The following is a 16,404-nucleotide window of genomic DNA, read 5'->3' as shown; positions in this document are numbered from 1 at the left end:
TTATAGCAGTATTATAAATGCATACAACTTCATAGATACAAACTAGTAATATGGGAGAGGTAAAACTCATCACTGGTTCAGCTGTAAGCAACACAAGTTTTAAATCAATAAATGCAGACTACGTGAGAAAAGATTTTTATAATGCACTGTAAAATCAGCATCAAACAGGCGAGTGATTTGACTCACGTGAAATTGGTGGTGTGACTCCTTGAGCTGGCTTGCCTGCTGCTCTTCTTCTGACTTATATTGCCACCCATATTGATCTCCCCTCTCTGCAGTCGATGGATAGACACCGCCACCAGTGTGCTTCCCTTAGCTAGAAGGCATTCTCTCCTGCGCTCCTCTGAGACCGTAGGTAGCAGCGCTGCTCTGCTCTACGGTTTCTTCTTCTCTCTTGACAGGTGTGTCCTCCTGTCCCTCCCTCCTCAAGTCTCCTCCCTCAACTTAACTACACACACTGGAGGTAAACATCCAGCAGCTGATACTGTAGTGTAATAAACTTGGGAGGGATCAGCTTGTGCCCTCTGTGCCCGGTTGTATTGGGTAGAAAGTCTCAGCCATAAAAAGATGTTGTGAGTCATGAGATAAAGTGGGAATTAATTCCTGTGCGAGGATGTGGCTCAGGGCTTTTGAGAGATCTGGCTTGACCAGTTCCTGACACTGCGAGAGAATTCAGAAAACACTGGGACACTGTTCTTTCATGAGCAGGCTATTCATAATGTAATTTTTTTCCCATAATTTTTTTCCCCTGTAAATTATGCAAAACATGTGAAGTGATTCTAAGTCCTTTAGGGCAAAATCAGCTGATTTGAGTTGGCCTGTTGCATGATAATGATAATTTACCAGTAACTGAATCTCTTCTGGTTTGCTGGCCATGTTGAAGTGCATTTTTCCAACTGAAAACTGGAGTGTACACTGGTTGTGAAATCTGTGCAACATAAGCAGTGCCAGTGCATATTAATCTTGCAGAGAGAATACACTTTCACTTCTCTCACAGTGAGAAAATGTGACTACTCCTGAGGCAGCTGTTTTTCCTTGGATTGTACTCACAGGCAAGTCTTAGTTTGGAGCTGAAACAGAATCTGGGTTATGTGACTGTTGAAGAAAAGCTGTACTGATAAGATACCTCAATAAAACTCAGTTGTTCTTACATGAATATATGGATTTATTACAAACACAGATGGTTTGGACACCTGGTGCCCCATAACCCAAAACAACATAATCACAGGGCCTCGAGGCCTCCTTTGTAAAACCACACATCAGACTAAAGTATTATAAATTCTATTATACCCATAAACTTCTTAGTCACCCCTAAAATTCTCCCACAGTGACAGACAAGAAATAGCGTTCATAATCCTTGTGATTGTTCAAGACTAGTCTCAGCCAGGAAAGCAATCAAGCAAGAATTTGGCATCTTTCACACACAAAATAAACAATTAGGATTTAAGAAACCACCAAGTCTGTTCTGTTTGGTTTAACCAAACAGATGTGATGAGAGTTAGAAGTTAAGAAGTTACGTATTGCAGGGTTTTGTGATGTTTCTAACTGAACTGCGTTTGGTTTAAGTTCCACGCAGAGAAGAAGTTATAACCAACTGGATTTTTTTACACAGTCGCTAAAACTTGCCATTGCAATGTCGTGACACCTTGTTTTCCACCCCTTCTAGCTTTGAGCTGTACACAGGTCAGAGGAGCAAGGAAAGGTCATCCCCTCTCTCATACCACACATCGCATCACATACATACACCCAATCACACAGACTTGTAAAAGACACTGTTGTGTGCTGCATTTTTAAATGAGATCAGACAAAGAAGAAGGGGGCGTGTCATATCTGCAGATAACAGAGGTATGTTTCTACTGTGAATAGAGTGTTTCAGGTATTTAGATGAAGTTTACGTCCTCACTCTCAATCTTGATAGTTAAGATGAGTCTGAAGTTAATGTTGAAAGAAATGTATTTTCTTGCCATAATTTGCATTTTTCCAGACAAGGTTAAACTTACAATTCAATATGTATGACTTTAGGTATCACATACTCTCATTCTTAAAATAAAATAGTTATGTTACATTCAGTATGTTGTCAAACTAGTAATATACACTATAAGATATTTAAGAAAAGTTAAATTAAATGTTTTTCTTTCTATATAGGCAGTTGCAAGCCCACCCCTGCTATTAATACTATCTTTGTGGGCCATCTAATATTCAGCTTTTCTTGAGACTGTCAGATAGATGTTGATTCAACTCTATGGTCATTTTTGAGGCCACAGTGTGGGGTGTTGTGTGTGTTTATGCTTAAGTTTAAGGTTCACCTGTTATTTTGTCCACCCCTTAAAGGTCCAGTATGTAACATTTAGGAGGAGCTATTGGAAGAAATGATATATGACGTGTATGTTTTCATTAGCGTATAATCACCTGAAAATAAGAATCGTTGTTTCGTTACCTTAGAATGAGCTGTTTTTATCTACAGAGGGAGTGGGTCCCCTTCCGCGGAGGCCGCCATGTGGCACCACCATGTTTCTACAGTAGCCCAGAACGGACAAACCAAACACTGGCTCTACATAGGGCCGTTTGCATTTTTTGCGGGTTTTGTGGCCACCGTAGTTTCTCATACACGCTTGGAAGGGGAGGGTGAGGCGAGCGGTATTCAAATGGTTACAAACTGCAATTTCACTGCTAGATGCCACTAAATCCTACACACTGGACCTTTAAAGTGGTCATATTATGCTCATTTTCAGGTTCATAATTTTATTTTGGGGTTTTACCAGAATAGGTTTACATGGTTTAATTTTCAAAAAACACCATATTTTTCTCACACTGCACATTGCTGCAGCACCTCTTTTCACCCTGTGTCTTGAACGCTTTGTGAACCACAAACGCAGGAGTCCTAAAGTTCAGCCAGTTAGGAGCTACTTTTAGCCATAGCACATGTTTTGTGAATATGGCCTGGTCTCTACAATTCTTCAAGCTAACTCTTTGGTTGGGCTGCTCGAGGTATCAGAAGTAGACTTTGTTCTGTTTTAAGGAGTCACAAGCCAAAAAGGTTTGGAACCACAGTATTACAGGTCTAATCTCTCACACCACTCTGCCACCATGTGGAAGGTCGGGAGAAAAAGTTGTCCAGACATGCAGGTTATCCTGATCTGCCATTGAGTGAAGCCTGACATCAACTGGTAGACTGTGAACACTACCAGTGTTGTGTACTGTAAACTTTCCCCGTTGTGTGTCAGAACGACCACACTAATAGTAAGAGAGCAACTCCTTCATCATCATCATTCATAGTTTCCCTTACATGGGGCAGGACGTCATGGTCAAGGGCTGTGCCGTGTTGTCTGGAGTCTGTAATTTTGGAAAATATATCTCAAAAGTACAGTTCAGTGAGGAAAACGTCATGACGGTTTTTCACTTTCTAAAAGAGTTGAATTGCAGTTGCGTGCGTTCAGAGCTTGTCTGGTGTATTGTGTTGCTCAGAGCTGACCACAGCTTGTTGTGCTTTGAAACGCCAGTCACAATGTGTTTATCAGAGCGAGTCAAACAGCTGTGTAGCAGAATGAAGTCCTTGTGTAATATACTGTGTACATAAACAGTCATGGGGTCATGTGAGACAATAGCTCTACAGGCAGATGGGAGTCCTCTCTTTGTAGTCCACTCCACTGTAGTATGTAATGTTTCGCTACAGCCAAGTAGATTGCGTAAAATGAAATTCCAAATGAAGGATGACACAAGCATGTTTTTGATTGTAAGGACCCAGCGTGTTTTGAAAAAAACTTTGATGCCTTTGTGCTCCGCACTGCACTGTTGATGCAATACAGTACACATTCCAGTGTGGTAACTCTTTATAAAGATCATCAATAATGTGTGTGAAGTCTGTTTCAGTTACGCTTGCTTCCCCTTTCTTTGATCCAGGCAGATGCAGAAAATTGCTTTTCCCAGCCAGACTCCACACACTTTCATTTCATTATAGCCAGACCATATCTGTCTGTCTGCGTCGGTAACTCTGTGTTATCGCAATCTCAGTCTGTGTCTGTGATTCCATTGAGAGGCATGAGACCAGAAGCGACACAAGTCTGAGAAACAGTTCTGTGTTGACTCAACTTCACTTCCTGCTCGGCCAGGCCTCCCAGCCACGTCCGTCCACAGCGGAGACTGAGGCTCTATAAATCAGAACAGAGCACACGCGCTGAGAACATTGCAATAGATTGCACTATTTTAAAACTTTTGTTTATAATCCTTGGAAGGCAGTCAAAAGAGACTCGAGCACAAAGAAGGCACTTGTTGGATGTGAATGCTCATATGAGGAGTGGAAAGATCGGGAAGTGGGGGTTTAAACGCTTCCAAGAGTTCACAGGTCATCCAACTTGATCTTTTTGGCTGAGAGGAAATGTTCCTCATTCCAGCCACATTCCAGCGTGACTATGTTTTTTACTTAATTTTAGGAAATTAGATGACACTATTTGGAAAAAGAAACCTCTTACCAAATTACCATTTGTGTAAAAATATAGCACATCATGTAATCCTATTAAAGCTGTCATATGCTGTATTTGAGGGGGAAACAACCCTTCCCATGTGTGTCATGCCTTGTGTCTCAGTATAAATACCACATCCAGACCAAAATTCTTGTGCTTCGAACTGAATGGAAATTCCAACGAAACTACAGCTTCCTCCCGCCCGGCATGTGACTCAATCAGGGCTGTTGTTGAACGTCTTCCACCCCTGGTCCTTTCCTGCTCGGAGCCCGAGCCTCTGGGTGTGTCTCCCTGTGTGACCTCATCTCCCCAGAAAATCCTCCAGAAACCTCAGCAGCACAATCGCTTACACAAGTCGTCCACAATAACAAACCGGCCAGTTTATAGAAACTGCCTATATATATGCTTATTACATCAACAGCACTAGTGGTGGTGCCGGTGTCCCAGCCTGTTCATTCAACCAGAGCATCAACCAGAGTGTGTAAGTGTGTGTGTGTGCAGACTAGCATCCTGTTTATACAGCCTGGTTACTGCTGCCTGCTGTGAGAACTTAAACAAACCAAACTTTTTAGTCTGAACCGTATTGTTCTTGCCAAAGTTCTTTCCATTCAAATCTTTGTGACTCATTTTTCCTCAAGGGCAAAAATCTCAGTAACCTGCCTGTTACTGTGAGTCTTCACAAGAGCAGCATTATTGAACAGAAGCAGTTAACAGCTCCGGTTATCACACCCACCACAAACTGCTGGGTCGACTAGTGAGGGGAATAATAGATTCATGAAAAGAGGCTTTGTGTTCATGCAAAAGACAATAGCTCCCACATGGCAGCAGGACTTTTAAAACCAGACACAGCACATTCAATGAGTCATCTGACATGCTGTCCAAAAGTCAGCAGATCAATACCAGAAAATACAAAGTTAACTAAATCAAACATACTGTATAGTGTGTACTCATAGCACATAATGATATGAATAACGGGGCACCTGACAGGCAGACTGGTTGTCACACTTTGAGTTCTAAATCATACCTCGGCTTCTCTGAGAACTGACGGATCTTCTGGGAGGTTCCTTTCCTTCACAACAGAGTGTATGTAAAAGTCCTTGGTCAGTGACAGGGGTCCTTGAGGCAGTCTGTGCTCTGACTGCTGCTGGAGTTGCCGAGTGAAAATACTTGTTCTCTCTGCGTGGCGGAGCTTAGTCCATGTGGCTGGATGGGAAATGGGAAATGAACTTTCTGGGCAAAGAGCCAAGAACAGAGTGGGTTTTAAAGACACAGCAGTTGCAGTGCTATATAAGGTTCAGTCACACTTTACACTGTAAGTTACAAGTAAAGTCATTTTCAGCTGCTGTATTTATCAGTTCCATGCATACTGTTTATTTCCACTGTTATTTAATACTATGCATAATTGTTTTACTTATGCTTTTATGAGCATTTAGCATTTTAATATACTATATGCAGTTATATTATCTAAATTTCAACTAATATCATTTCTTCACACTAACAACTTTAGTAGCTTTAGTTGCTTCTTTTGCATCACAAACACTCACAGAATTTCTCTCTTCCAGTGTTGGAAAGTAACTAAGTACATTTATTCGAGTACTGTACTTAAGTACAATTTTGAGGTACTTGTACTTTACTTGAGTATTTCCATTTTCTGCTTCTTTGTGCTTCTACTGCACTACAATTTGGAGGCAAACATACTTTTTACTCCACTACATTGTCTGATAATTTTAGTTACTAGTTACTTTGCAAATGCAGATTAATAATACAAAAATTAGCAATCAATTAAAGTGATGTACACATGAATGCATCAATAATGATAATCCATTAATATAATATACATTATTCTGAAATGGGCCATTCTGCATAATGAGTACTTTTACTTTTGAAAATTTTAAATGCAGGACTTTTACTTTTAACAGAGTATTTTTACACTGTGGTATTGCTACTTTTACTTAAGTAAAAGATCGGAGTACTTCTTCTACCACTGCCGTCTTCAGTGATCTCTCAACTCATCTTGGGTATTCTGAAAAAGGACAAACTCAGTAGGTGATCTGTGATTTTAGTAACTAATCGAAATCCCACTGAAACTGAGATTTATATGTGCAGTATAAATCAAATGAAAAGGAAACATTCGTTCAGTTATCATAAATCAGTTGTGACTGTTGTGCTGCCTTTCTGTAGTGCCTTAAGGAAAAAACACAGTTTTGTATCATAATTTCACAGTTTTGTCAGTTATAGTGATGGTAATGATCACACATTTACAAATGAATCATCCCACTATGCATAACACAAGTTATAAATAAGTGAGTTGTAAATGAGTGAGCTGGTGTCTCCCTCTAGTGTTTTTTTCTGAGAAGGCAACTGCAGCAGAAGGCCCTGCTACACATCTGCCCGCTGCTGCTACTAAAAACTCTGTACATTGTACAGTACGCAGCTGAAAACAAAAAAAAAAGAAACAGGTTTGCTTTATCATATAAGATTATCCATTTTCTATGTAATTTTAATACATGCTTTCAGACTGTGTGTTTCTGCCATTCTGAAAGCTATAAATAAGAACTAGCATCAGCAGTGGCCTGCTGAGATTACATCTTTGATTATAGCAGATATTGAGGCCAAGACAAGTATTTTAATCTCTGTGGAGAACTGTCCTGCAGAGGTTGAAACTACAGGTCTGCTGGAGCATTAAGAACAGATACAGTATACCAGTATACATGCACTGATGACTGACTGACTGGCCTACGTCATGTGAAAAATAACGATATCTATATAAGAATAATGATATCTAAAAGAAAGGAGAGTGAAACTTCCATTTGTATCATTAAGGCTGATCACATACACCAAATATTGTCTAAAGCAGCAGACATCCATGAATGTTGTTATTTCTGACCACATTTTGACTTGTTTATAATGTTGATGTTTCTAAATTTGGCACATTGAAACTAAAGGATATTCTTTCACATCTAAAGGAATAAGGTATACAATGCCAAACTATCAAACTGTGTCACTGTACGTTCACTTCCTTACCACAAAGGATTTGCTTTCAGGAAACACATGACTTCACCTCTCAGGCCACAGGGAGGGAAATCTGATAGCTAATGACTTTGTACCACAGACTCATAACATACTCTTTATCAAACAACCCAGCAGCAAGCAGTATCACACGGAGACACTGCAGCTGTCATAGCCACCAGGACAAGTTAACAGTTCACTGAAGAGCTGTGGTTTCTATCTCAATATGTAATGAGATCACTGTTATTTTCTCTTCTGCTGCTTCCTTTTCACTATGGATTAACAAACTGAACTTGATCATGTATGCATCCTCCATCCTAACCGCCTTTCATTCACACTGTAGCCTGGCAACAAGCTACTGGATAATATGCACAGACACAGCTTCATTTCGCTCCATTTCTATGTACATGATCAGTCATAAAGGGCTTAGTAAAATCAAAATGTTATGTATTTCAACTAGGATTATGCACTGTATGCTGGGAGGTGTGTTTGTTAATAATTCAAGGTGATTATTTAAGTATAGCTAGTGTATCCTAGCCTAATGGATCCCAACATTTTTGAAGCTCTAAGGTTCATTATCCCAGTCACAGTCTGATTCATAGCATGATGTTTTCGTTTTCTTTTTTTCATAGGACACAGACCAAATCTGGGACATGGGAAACTATATATGACCAAATATGGGAAATATACTCATTTGGACATATAAGCATATAGTCTATAAAGTCATTGCTGTGTAATGTCAGTGAAAAGATAACAGCCAATCACTACAGAACCAATTATGTCATTAAAGGCCCTGAAAACCTATTTTCTCAATCAGCTGTTTACTATGAGTGATGGAATCCTGAACCTGCCAGAGTACAAAACAGCACATAAAAACGGGCTATGATACTGTTAAAGGAAATTTATGTTCCGCATAATCTATTTTATATCTTAATATGTGTTTATTTCTGCTATATTTTATTTCCTAGATGTGTTTATTTCATTCAAAGCAACCACATTATTTACATAACCAAGATGTGTGTTCATTTTAATGAAAGAAGCACTGAATTTATGATCAGAAAGCAACACACGAACATTGGTGGGAACCAAGGTCATTTTGCTATGTAGAAGCTGGTAAGTTTGGTGATATAAGAGACAGAGAAGACATTCTTCTCAGGAGTTATATTTATTTGCCGAGTCTATTGTAACAATGTTATTGTGAGCAAAGGGTAGAGAGTCCTTTATCCAAGGACGAAAGAAAGCTACAGAAAGGCAGGTGAGGTTTAAAAGATGATGCCGGGGAAATTACTGTTGTCTGATTTATTCCGGATTTGTATGTAGTTCTCTGCAATCTGAAGGTTAAAACTGCTTTGTATGAAGTAGAAGAGTTTCGTTCTTTTGTGTCTCAGTGTTTGACTCCTATGAGCCTGGTAGTGATTATTTATTAAAGGTTATATTGATAACGATTTTATGTAGACGAATATTTAAAAAAATAATAATTCACAGAGCTTTTAGAAAGGTGTGGAATAAACGTATCACTTTTCCTAAAAATAAATATTATGTTTGTGAATTAATCATTTAAAAAATTTTGACGGGTCCAAAATGAATGTTTTGTTTATCTCTGTGTGAGATGTCTGACGTTTGCTTCCTGCTTGTTACAAGGCTTGTGATCCACTAATGACACAATAATAACGTTGGAATCGACTGTTATAGTTGCCAGATAGTGTGGAGAAAATGGACACGGACGTTAGCACATATTAGCTATCTTAGCTTAATCGATTAAAATGTAAATATTTACCTAATGTCTTATTGTGTAAGGATGACTGAAATGTCATTTTACGGTAAGTTTTGCAATATAGCGGCCCTATAATTATTAAATGATGGTGGGAAAAAGGGTTACCTAAAGCTAGCTAGCCATATCCTAAGATTACCACAGATAACGTTACATGAAACGCCACCACACAAAGTGACCTAAATCTATAGCTAATGTATGCTGCTAAATGAATTCATTACTAGATTCATCACTTGATATGACTGAGTCTGATTCTCACTCCACTCGACCATGAAATATGCAGGTTGTGCAACGAACTGGCAACCACTGGAATGGAATGGAAGGGGGGAGTGTGTCATCTAGTGGCTGGATGTTATCAGTGTTATCAATAGTACCTTTAAAGTTATTGAAGGCTGATCAAGGAAGAAGAGAAACCTACTACAACTACAACAATACATAAAAAACCTGCACATGTCCAGATCAATCATGTTAAACGCATTATTGATGGAAGATAGAGTCAGAGTCACTGACCAGGGCAGAGTTGCACTCACACAAAAACGTATATTTAAAACCATTTAAATTACAGATTTTAATGAGATTTTATGTATTTATGTACTTGCAGCATTAGAAGCGCTAATGGTTATTTATCAGTTTTCAAGACCCCTAATCTTGTTGCTTCCGGGGGAGCTCAGGACTTGGTCTCAACTCTCCCGTAATTCAAACACTGGGTGGGACTCAGTTAGAAAAAGATGATGTCACATACTTCTGTGCACCAATCAGGATTTAGCAACATTTGAATCTGAATCTGATGGCAGCTGGTGGGTTGTTTGGTTACTGTCAATCAAATCAGATCAAACCACACCTTCCTAATGTAGCAGTCCTGTGAATAAATAAGATGTTTAAAAAAAAAAATCTTAGATTGTTGCTAGCTTTAAATTTGAACTTAACACCCCCTGAAAATGTTTGCTGACATCCAGTAGTTTAACCTCTCACCTTGCTGCAGTGATGTACAGGTGTACTCCAGGACACCATGACATCACTGTTAGGTATAGTTACCGGTACAATAGAGCACACCTCTGAACACACCCACCAAGAACTTTTCAGCCTGGTGTTATGTTACTCTTTAAACCTACAATAACTGATTTTTTTTGGCTACTTGGGCGCAGCGGAAACAGGTTTTGAACATTGATCACCTTTTAAGTTGATATGGCGAACTTGTTAGCAAACAGTTGCTTATTTACACATACAGCAGCTACAGGGCAACATTATCATTCAATGTAAGCCCAATATTCACTCTCTTTTAACTCTGTTTTTGGTCTCTACCAACTCTTGAGGGAAATATCTGACTCTTTAGCTGCTAAATGCTCGGCTATGTTCACCAGCTGGTCTCTAGCTGTGTCTGTCTGATGCTGAGCAGGTAGTGTACAGTGAGTTTTTAGAGCTTTTTCACTGAAAACAGCTGCCTGCTGCAGCTGAAAATGCATGAGAGATGAGAGCTGTGAGAGTGAACACATTAAAGAACATTAAAGTTGCGACTGGACAGCTAAACAATGAGCTGGAACTCGCTGCTCCATAAAGCCGAGGGGAGCTACAAATTCGGGTGACAATTCTCTGTAGATTCATCACTAGGAGGGACCCCTTTCAGATTGTCCACTGTCGTCATTTGACACATTGTTAATCAATCAATTATAGCCGCTTTAAGATTTGAAGCAAAGTTTTAAGTAGGCCTATCATCATTAGGCAGCCAACCACCAATACACACTAAATCAATATTTTTCAGAAAACTATATTCACGCCTTATCTTCATATAACTTCAAATTTTCAGTGTATCTTCCACTAAATCTGCTCTTGCAACCACAATGACTGCAAAGATGACAAAAATCTGTTTATTTTGCAGGAGACACTACACCTACTGGCCCTATGCTAACCACAAATTGATATGTTCTACATGCACACTCTACTTTTGCACAATTGACCTTAAAAATCTCTTAAAAAAAACAAACATCTGGATTCCCCTCATCAGTGGATACCATATAAAACATTATACACTAAATCTCAGCTGGCAGTGAGCTCCAGCTCCTGGGTTCACTGCCACTGATCAGATGTGTATGGACGGATGTGATGAGGATGTTACATCACTTGCAGTGCAGCCAGACGCCAGCAGCAGCATCCAGCTCGGAGGTAACGCGGCGCACAAACCCAGCTGGCCATATTGTGCACCAGCTCTCCGCAAATCGGCTGCGTCACACATAAAAAAAAAACATATAGCAGCGCTGGAGCAGTAAAGTCACCAGATCAGGAGAAACACGCTGTTCCAAAACGCTACGCGGCTGAGCTGGTAAGTGTTTGGATGCGGTAAATCATATTTTTTTCACCGTGATGCATTAGTCCCTTTATGTCGAAGCCTTGCGTGTCCTCTCCTGCGCTTTTGTGGGTTACTGCTGTTTGCATGTGTAAAAGACAACAACAAAAAAAAAACCCAATCAGAATTCAACACTTGTGATTCCTTGAATGATATTTATGTGATCACACACGAGCAGATAATAGACATTAATGCCTCTCTTTTAGGAGTAATAAGCGCTTGTTTACACCCCTCAGGTTGGTGTTTTTCCGTGCAGGGAAAATGGTTAAACTGGGGAATAATTTCAGCGAGAAAAATAACGGGAAGGTGGTTTCTGAAGACGGATTTGATACCATCCCTCTCATAACACCATTAGATGCCAGTCAGCTGCAGTTTCCTCCACCTGATAAGGTAAGATTGTTTTTTTGTTTGATATTTTTCCATTGATTTGGAGAGTCACAGTTAGGGGCCCAATGCCTTTATTTCATTCCAATTAGTCCAATTAAGATGGTGAAAATGAAGATTTTTTTGGGGGGCGGTAACCAATATTCATCCTTACAGATCTATTATTTCTATATGTAGAATAATACAAATCCTTTCCCCCTCCTACTTCTGTGGCCTCTCATTTCCTCCTGAAGCTGTAGCTGGAAGCTGATTAGATCGTCTCTCACGTGGGCTACGTGTGTGTTGTGTTTCTACCAGGTGGTGGTGAAGACAAAGGCAGACTATGATGGTGAGAGCAAGAAAGGAAAGCTACGATCTCCTAAAATCGCAGAGTTCTCAATAAGCATCATTGAAGGCGTATCTGAGCGACTCAAAGTAAGGATGATGTCGCCGCCATCGCCTGTGTTTCATACATCACCCCATTTTCCAATATCTCCCACACTCCTACACGTGCATGTGCCGCTGTCACCGCCATCATGATATTCCCTCTCCAATCCAAGTTATAGGCCTACTCTGTGGCTTCTTTGCTCAGGCCACCTTCATGTCCTGCGTCACGTGCAGCCCGTCATCTTGTCGGGCTACACAGAGGGATATAATGCATAATGGTTCACTTAACCCCGCCCTGAAACTCTCATTAATTCAGCTGCTGCCATGGTGATGGCCTCCAAACGGAAGCACCCGCCCCCTCCCTAGCCAGCAGATGTGTTTAGCTATTACTGCCATATAGAGTGATATGAACATATATGCTTCTGTAAAAGAAAAGGTCAAAACACAATCTTGGCTCCACATCTGAGTAAAAGACTTCTTTGCATACTTGAAAAATGGATTAAACTCTACTTGTTTTGCATGCAGACTATGCAACACTCTCCCTCCACATTCAAAATCAACAGATGAAACCGTGTCTGTGAGGTGTGTCAAGCTTCCGTTAGTAATAGAGCTTTAATTCCCAAACATCTGAAAGGCAAGGAGGCACATCACTGTCTCTGAGAACACAGCTCGCATCCACTCATCGGTGCTTTGAAATGCCGCAGGCAGCCCTTTCATATAGTCTCTTTCATAATGTCCTGTTGCTTTGCCTTGTGCATGTTCTCCTGTCTGCTCTGCTGTGTAACCGCAGGATTCATACAGACAGATAAAAAGAACATCCTTTTATTCATATTAATACATGCTGTTAACAGTCTTATCAAACCTGTGCCAAACATACTGGGGGACAGTACAAAAAGTACTTGGATGCCCGGCACCTTGCTCCCAATCCAGGAAATCTTCTAGACTATTCTGTCAGCCGAGCATGTGATGAAAATCAACATTTGCATCAGGATTTCACTGTTTCAATTTGTCTGCCATTTGCTTGAAATGATCCAATTTCTCTCACAAGCAACATAGCACTCAGACTGACTCATAAAAATAGCTTGCGCACACTTTGGGGCTCAACATCTTCCGCAATAATGAGGCGATTTCTCCCACACCTTGTCTTATCACCCTCTCGCTTCCTAGAAACACCAGTAGCCTTTACATAACTCCCCTGAGAGGTGAGAGCTGGGCTGGACAGATGGTCACACAAGCCATTTTCCTGTCGAGTTACTGTATGCAGGATATCCTGTAGCCCTGACTGGCTGTTAGTTACTGTTATTTATACATCCACGTATTGAGATATATGACTTGGTGTACACCGCACCTACACCAGTGTGCAACTCTTCCATAGATATTTTTTTATTTCAATACTGCAGCCTTGTTTTGCTGTTTAACCTGTAATATAAAGAAAAGAGGAAATAATCTACAAAAAAATCTAATCTTTTGTTCCAATCTGCTCATTTGTTTCCTTCCGTGAAGACACACATGGCGTCCTTTAGCAGAGCTGTCACACAGATTTTGTGCTGATGATGGAGCTGTTGTGTGTCTCCTTTAGGTGACCTTGCTGGTGATCTGTGCCCTGGCCTTCCTGGTGTGTGTGGTGTTCCTGGTCGTTTACAAGGTCTACCAGTACGAGCAGCCGTGCCCTGACAGCTTTGTTTACACGGTAAATACTTAGGAGCATCATTGTTTGTGACCTTGCCTGACGGTGATATGTTAATGTGATTATCATTTCATTTTAGTGTAAGTAGCCAATGTTCTTTACTATGTAAAGTGTTTTTAGCATTGTTTTGAAAAGAGATATATAAATGAGGTTTATTATACAGTAAGTATGCCACATACATAAACCATATAGACAGCCAGACTGTCATAATGGTGTTTATACTACAGTGAGTTGCAGCGACACTAAGCCTGTGTTTTTCTGAATTTACCAAGATTCTGAGAAATTCAAGTGAGATTTGCCCTCTCATCTGACATTCATTAGATAGTTTTAGAACAATTTAATAGTTCTCTGTTTGTAGGCATGATCTGTAATAGAATCCTTTTCTATTTGAAGGTAGCATTTAGATATGAATGTCATTAGTTATTTCACTACTGCCACGCGTTATCAGCTTTTGGTTTCTTTTCAAATGAATATAAAGCAAGACTATGTAACTGTCACCTGTGGCCACAATGGCCACTGTTCAGCAAAAGTTTCAGTCTTGTTTTAAAACCTGTGGCAGTGGAGTCAAGGTTACTGATTGTCGACTAATTTTCTGTATACGCCTGATCTTGTTACAGGTCGCTGTATAGATTAGTTAATGAAGCTTAGCTTGTATTGAATCTTCTGTATTCTGTTTATCATTTAAAGTGTGATCTTTTGCTCTGGTGCTAAACAGCACAGCTCTGTTTTGTCACTGTCATCTAACCTTTTTTTTTCTCATGTAACTGAACTGTGACTCAGTTAGTTTCTCAGGATTTGATAATACTTTCCTGAGTCATAATTTTGTCACAACGTGTGTTGTTTTTCCTTTTCTTTTCACATTGTCTTGTCTTGGTATTTTCAATCTTTTTCCCTCTCTCTTTGGAGCAGCAAGGTCGCTGCATGCCGGCTGGGATGTATGGCAACTACCCCCCTCAGGGCCCTGGGGGCCGTGGGCGCCTCTTTACCCTCATCAACCACTACAACATAGCCAAGCAGACCATCACCCGGTCAGTATCACCATGGATGACCATCATGTCTGAGGAGAAGGTCACCCAGCAGGAGACAGAGACTGCCCAGAAACTGGCTTAACCAACCTGGGATCAGGAGGAGGCCTCACCTGCTGCAGGAAAAAATAAATAATATGGTTGTGCCATTCAAGCAAACCTCAGAGTCCCGTGGCTTTCTGTGGGTGAAAAATCAACTTCTCTTGCCTGAGGTGCTCTGCTGCCTTGTTGCTGTAGTTTGGTCAGCTGATGTGTACACTGTTTTCAGCAAAGCAAGCCTTACAGTTGGGTGGATTTAGGGTTTGTTTGAATTGCATATGTCGTTATTTATTTAAAAACAGAGTGGCAAATGTGTAGAAAAAGCCACAGAAATACAAAAACAGACACACACTCACTGTCTTTGTACATACACATATGTAACAGAACTCACTTTAGTACTCACATTGTGAAATGACTGTGAACCATCTCGCGTCTGCGTCGCTTGTTTAAACGCACATGCACGCACGACTCATACAATCAGTTTGCTTTGAATCTCTTTCTTTTCAAATACATCAAGTACTCACAGTGCATGTCAGACCTCATGAGGTCCAGTAAGGGGTACATTTCTCATGAAGCGACAACGTTTGCAGCATATTTGCCACTGAGGTTGTCTGTGTCAACATATTTTGTCATGATGTCGTGAATAAATGAGGCTTGACCTGGAAGAAACCTTTTAACCAGCGATATAAAAAAAACACTATTTTAACCGTGTTGTTTTGACGCAGCCCATACTGCTCTCTGCATATAGTGCTGTTAAGGAGTTTTTAGTATTTGATGCATCAAATCCTTTTATCCAGCATTAATGATTGTCTCCATTTATTTGAACTCTTTGTGAACACCATGTGCTTTTCTTTGCTGGCTACACAAGACTTACTTAATGTTTACTTTTCATAGCATACATTGTATGCTACTGTATTGAATGTTTTTTGCATTGCTAGTGAAGACACTGTATTGTGCAATGCTTTGCATTGATTAATGTCACCATAGATGGCTGTTGGTAGCCATCACAGATACTAGACTTAGGTTGATGTAGTGGAACAATCTGACAGTAGTCGCTTGTCCTGTTGCTTTTTTCTGTATTTGTCATTTAACTTAAACTATCACAAACGATGTACCTTTTTCAAACAATGTAATGATTACCATTGAAGTGCATTTGCTACATAAAAATGTTAAATGAAAAACTGAAATAAAGTGCCCACATTTCACACTAACGTCCAAGTGGAATCCATACGTGAACAAGAACATTTTCATGAACTATTTCAAGAGTAAATCTCGTCAATAATGCTGAAACTCCCTCGGTGCAGAAAATAAATACAGTTAAC

The 16,404-nt window shown here is 40.1% G+C and overlaps 2 protein-coding genes across 4 annotated transcripts in view; one reads left to right on the top strand and one right to left on the bottom strand.

Annotated features, from left to right (window-relative positions):
• Positions 1–5,635, bottom strand: part of tacc1 (transforming, acidic coiled-coil containing protein 1) — a 33,534-nt gene extending 27,899 nt beyond the window's left edge. The window contains exon 1 of one of the 2 annotated variants that reach the window (XM_044181174.1): positions 5,485–5,635. Coding sequence is in view for 1 of the 2 variants with exons in the window: in XM_044181166.1 (XP_044037101.1) it covers positions 187–257 (71 nt within the window). In the remaining variant the exon portion in view is untranslated. Of the gene's footprint in view, positions 1–186; positions 1,104–5,484 lie in introns of those variants that run through there. The other variant, XM_044181166.1, reaches the window with a different exon arrangement.
• A 5,724-nt stretch (positions 5,636–11,359) lies between these two features.
• On the top strand, positions 11,360–16,287 carry LOC122868813 (neuronal vesicle trafficking-associated protein 1-like). 2 transcript variants are annotated; one of them, XM_044181143.1, is made up of 5 exons: positions 11,360–11,557; positions 11,838–11,971; positions 12,263–12,379; positions 13,911–14,021; positions 14,928–16,287. In XM_044181143.1, exons 2-5 carry the CDS (start codon positions 11,843–11,845, stop codon positions 15,126–15,128), a joined length of 558 nt encoding a protein of 185 aa, XP_044037078.1. In that variant the 5' UTR covers positions 11,360–11,557; positions 11,838–11,842; the 3' UTR covers positions 15,129–16,287. The 2 variants fall into 2 exon arrangements, with proteins under 2 accessions (XP_044037078.1, XP_044037073.1); XM_044181138.1 differs by having other exon boundaries at positions 11,362–11,557; positions 11,818–11,971.
• The last annotated feature ends 117 nt before the right edge of the window (positions 16,288–16,404 follow it).

The sequence above is a fragment of the Siniperca chuatsi genome, linkage group LG2 (assembly GCF_020085105.1).
Source record: "Siniperca chuatsi isolate FFG_IHB_CAS linkage group LG2, ASM2008510v1, whole genome shotgun sequence".
NCBI classification, from domain to species: domain Eukaryota; kingdom Metazoa; phylum Chordata; class Actinopteri; order Centrarchiformes; family Sinipercidae; genus Siniperca; species Siniperca chuatsi.
Note: the sequence above shows the minus strand (reverse complement) of the source record. Positions and strands in the feature narration are given on the sequence as shown.

Coding starts and splice junctions, on each gene's coding strand:
- LOC122868813 (XM_044181143.1), top strand. CDS start 11,843: ATGGTTAAACTGGGGAATAATTTCAGCGAGAAAAATAACGGGAAGGTG. Junction 11,972..12,262: donor AGTTTCCTCCACCTGATAAG/GTAAGATTGTTT, acceptor TGTTTCTACCAG/GTGGTGGTGAAGACAAAGGC. Junction 12,380..13,910: donor GCGTATCTGAGCGACTCAAA/GTAAGGATGATG, acceptor TGTCTCCTTTAG/GTGACCTTGCTGGTGATCTG.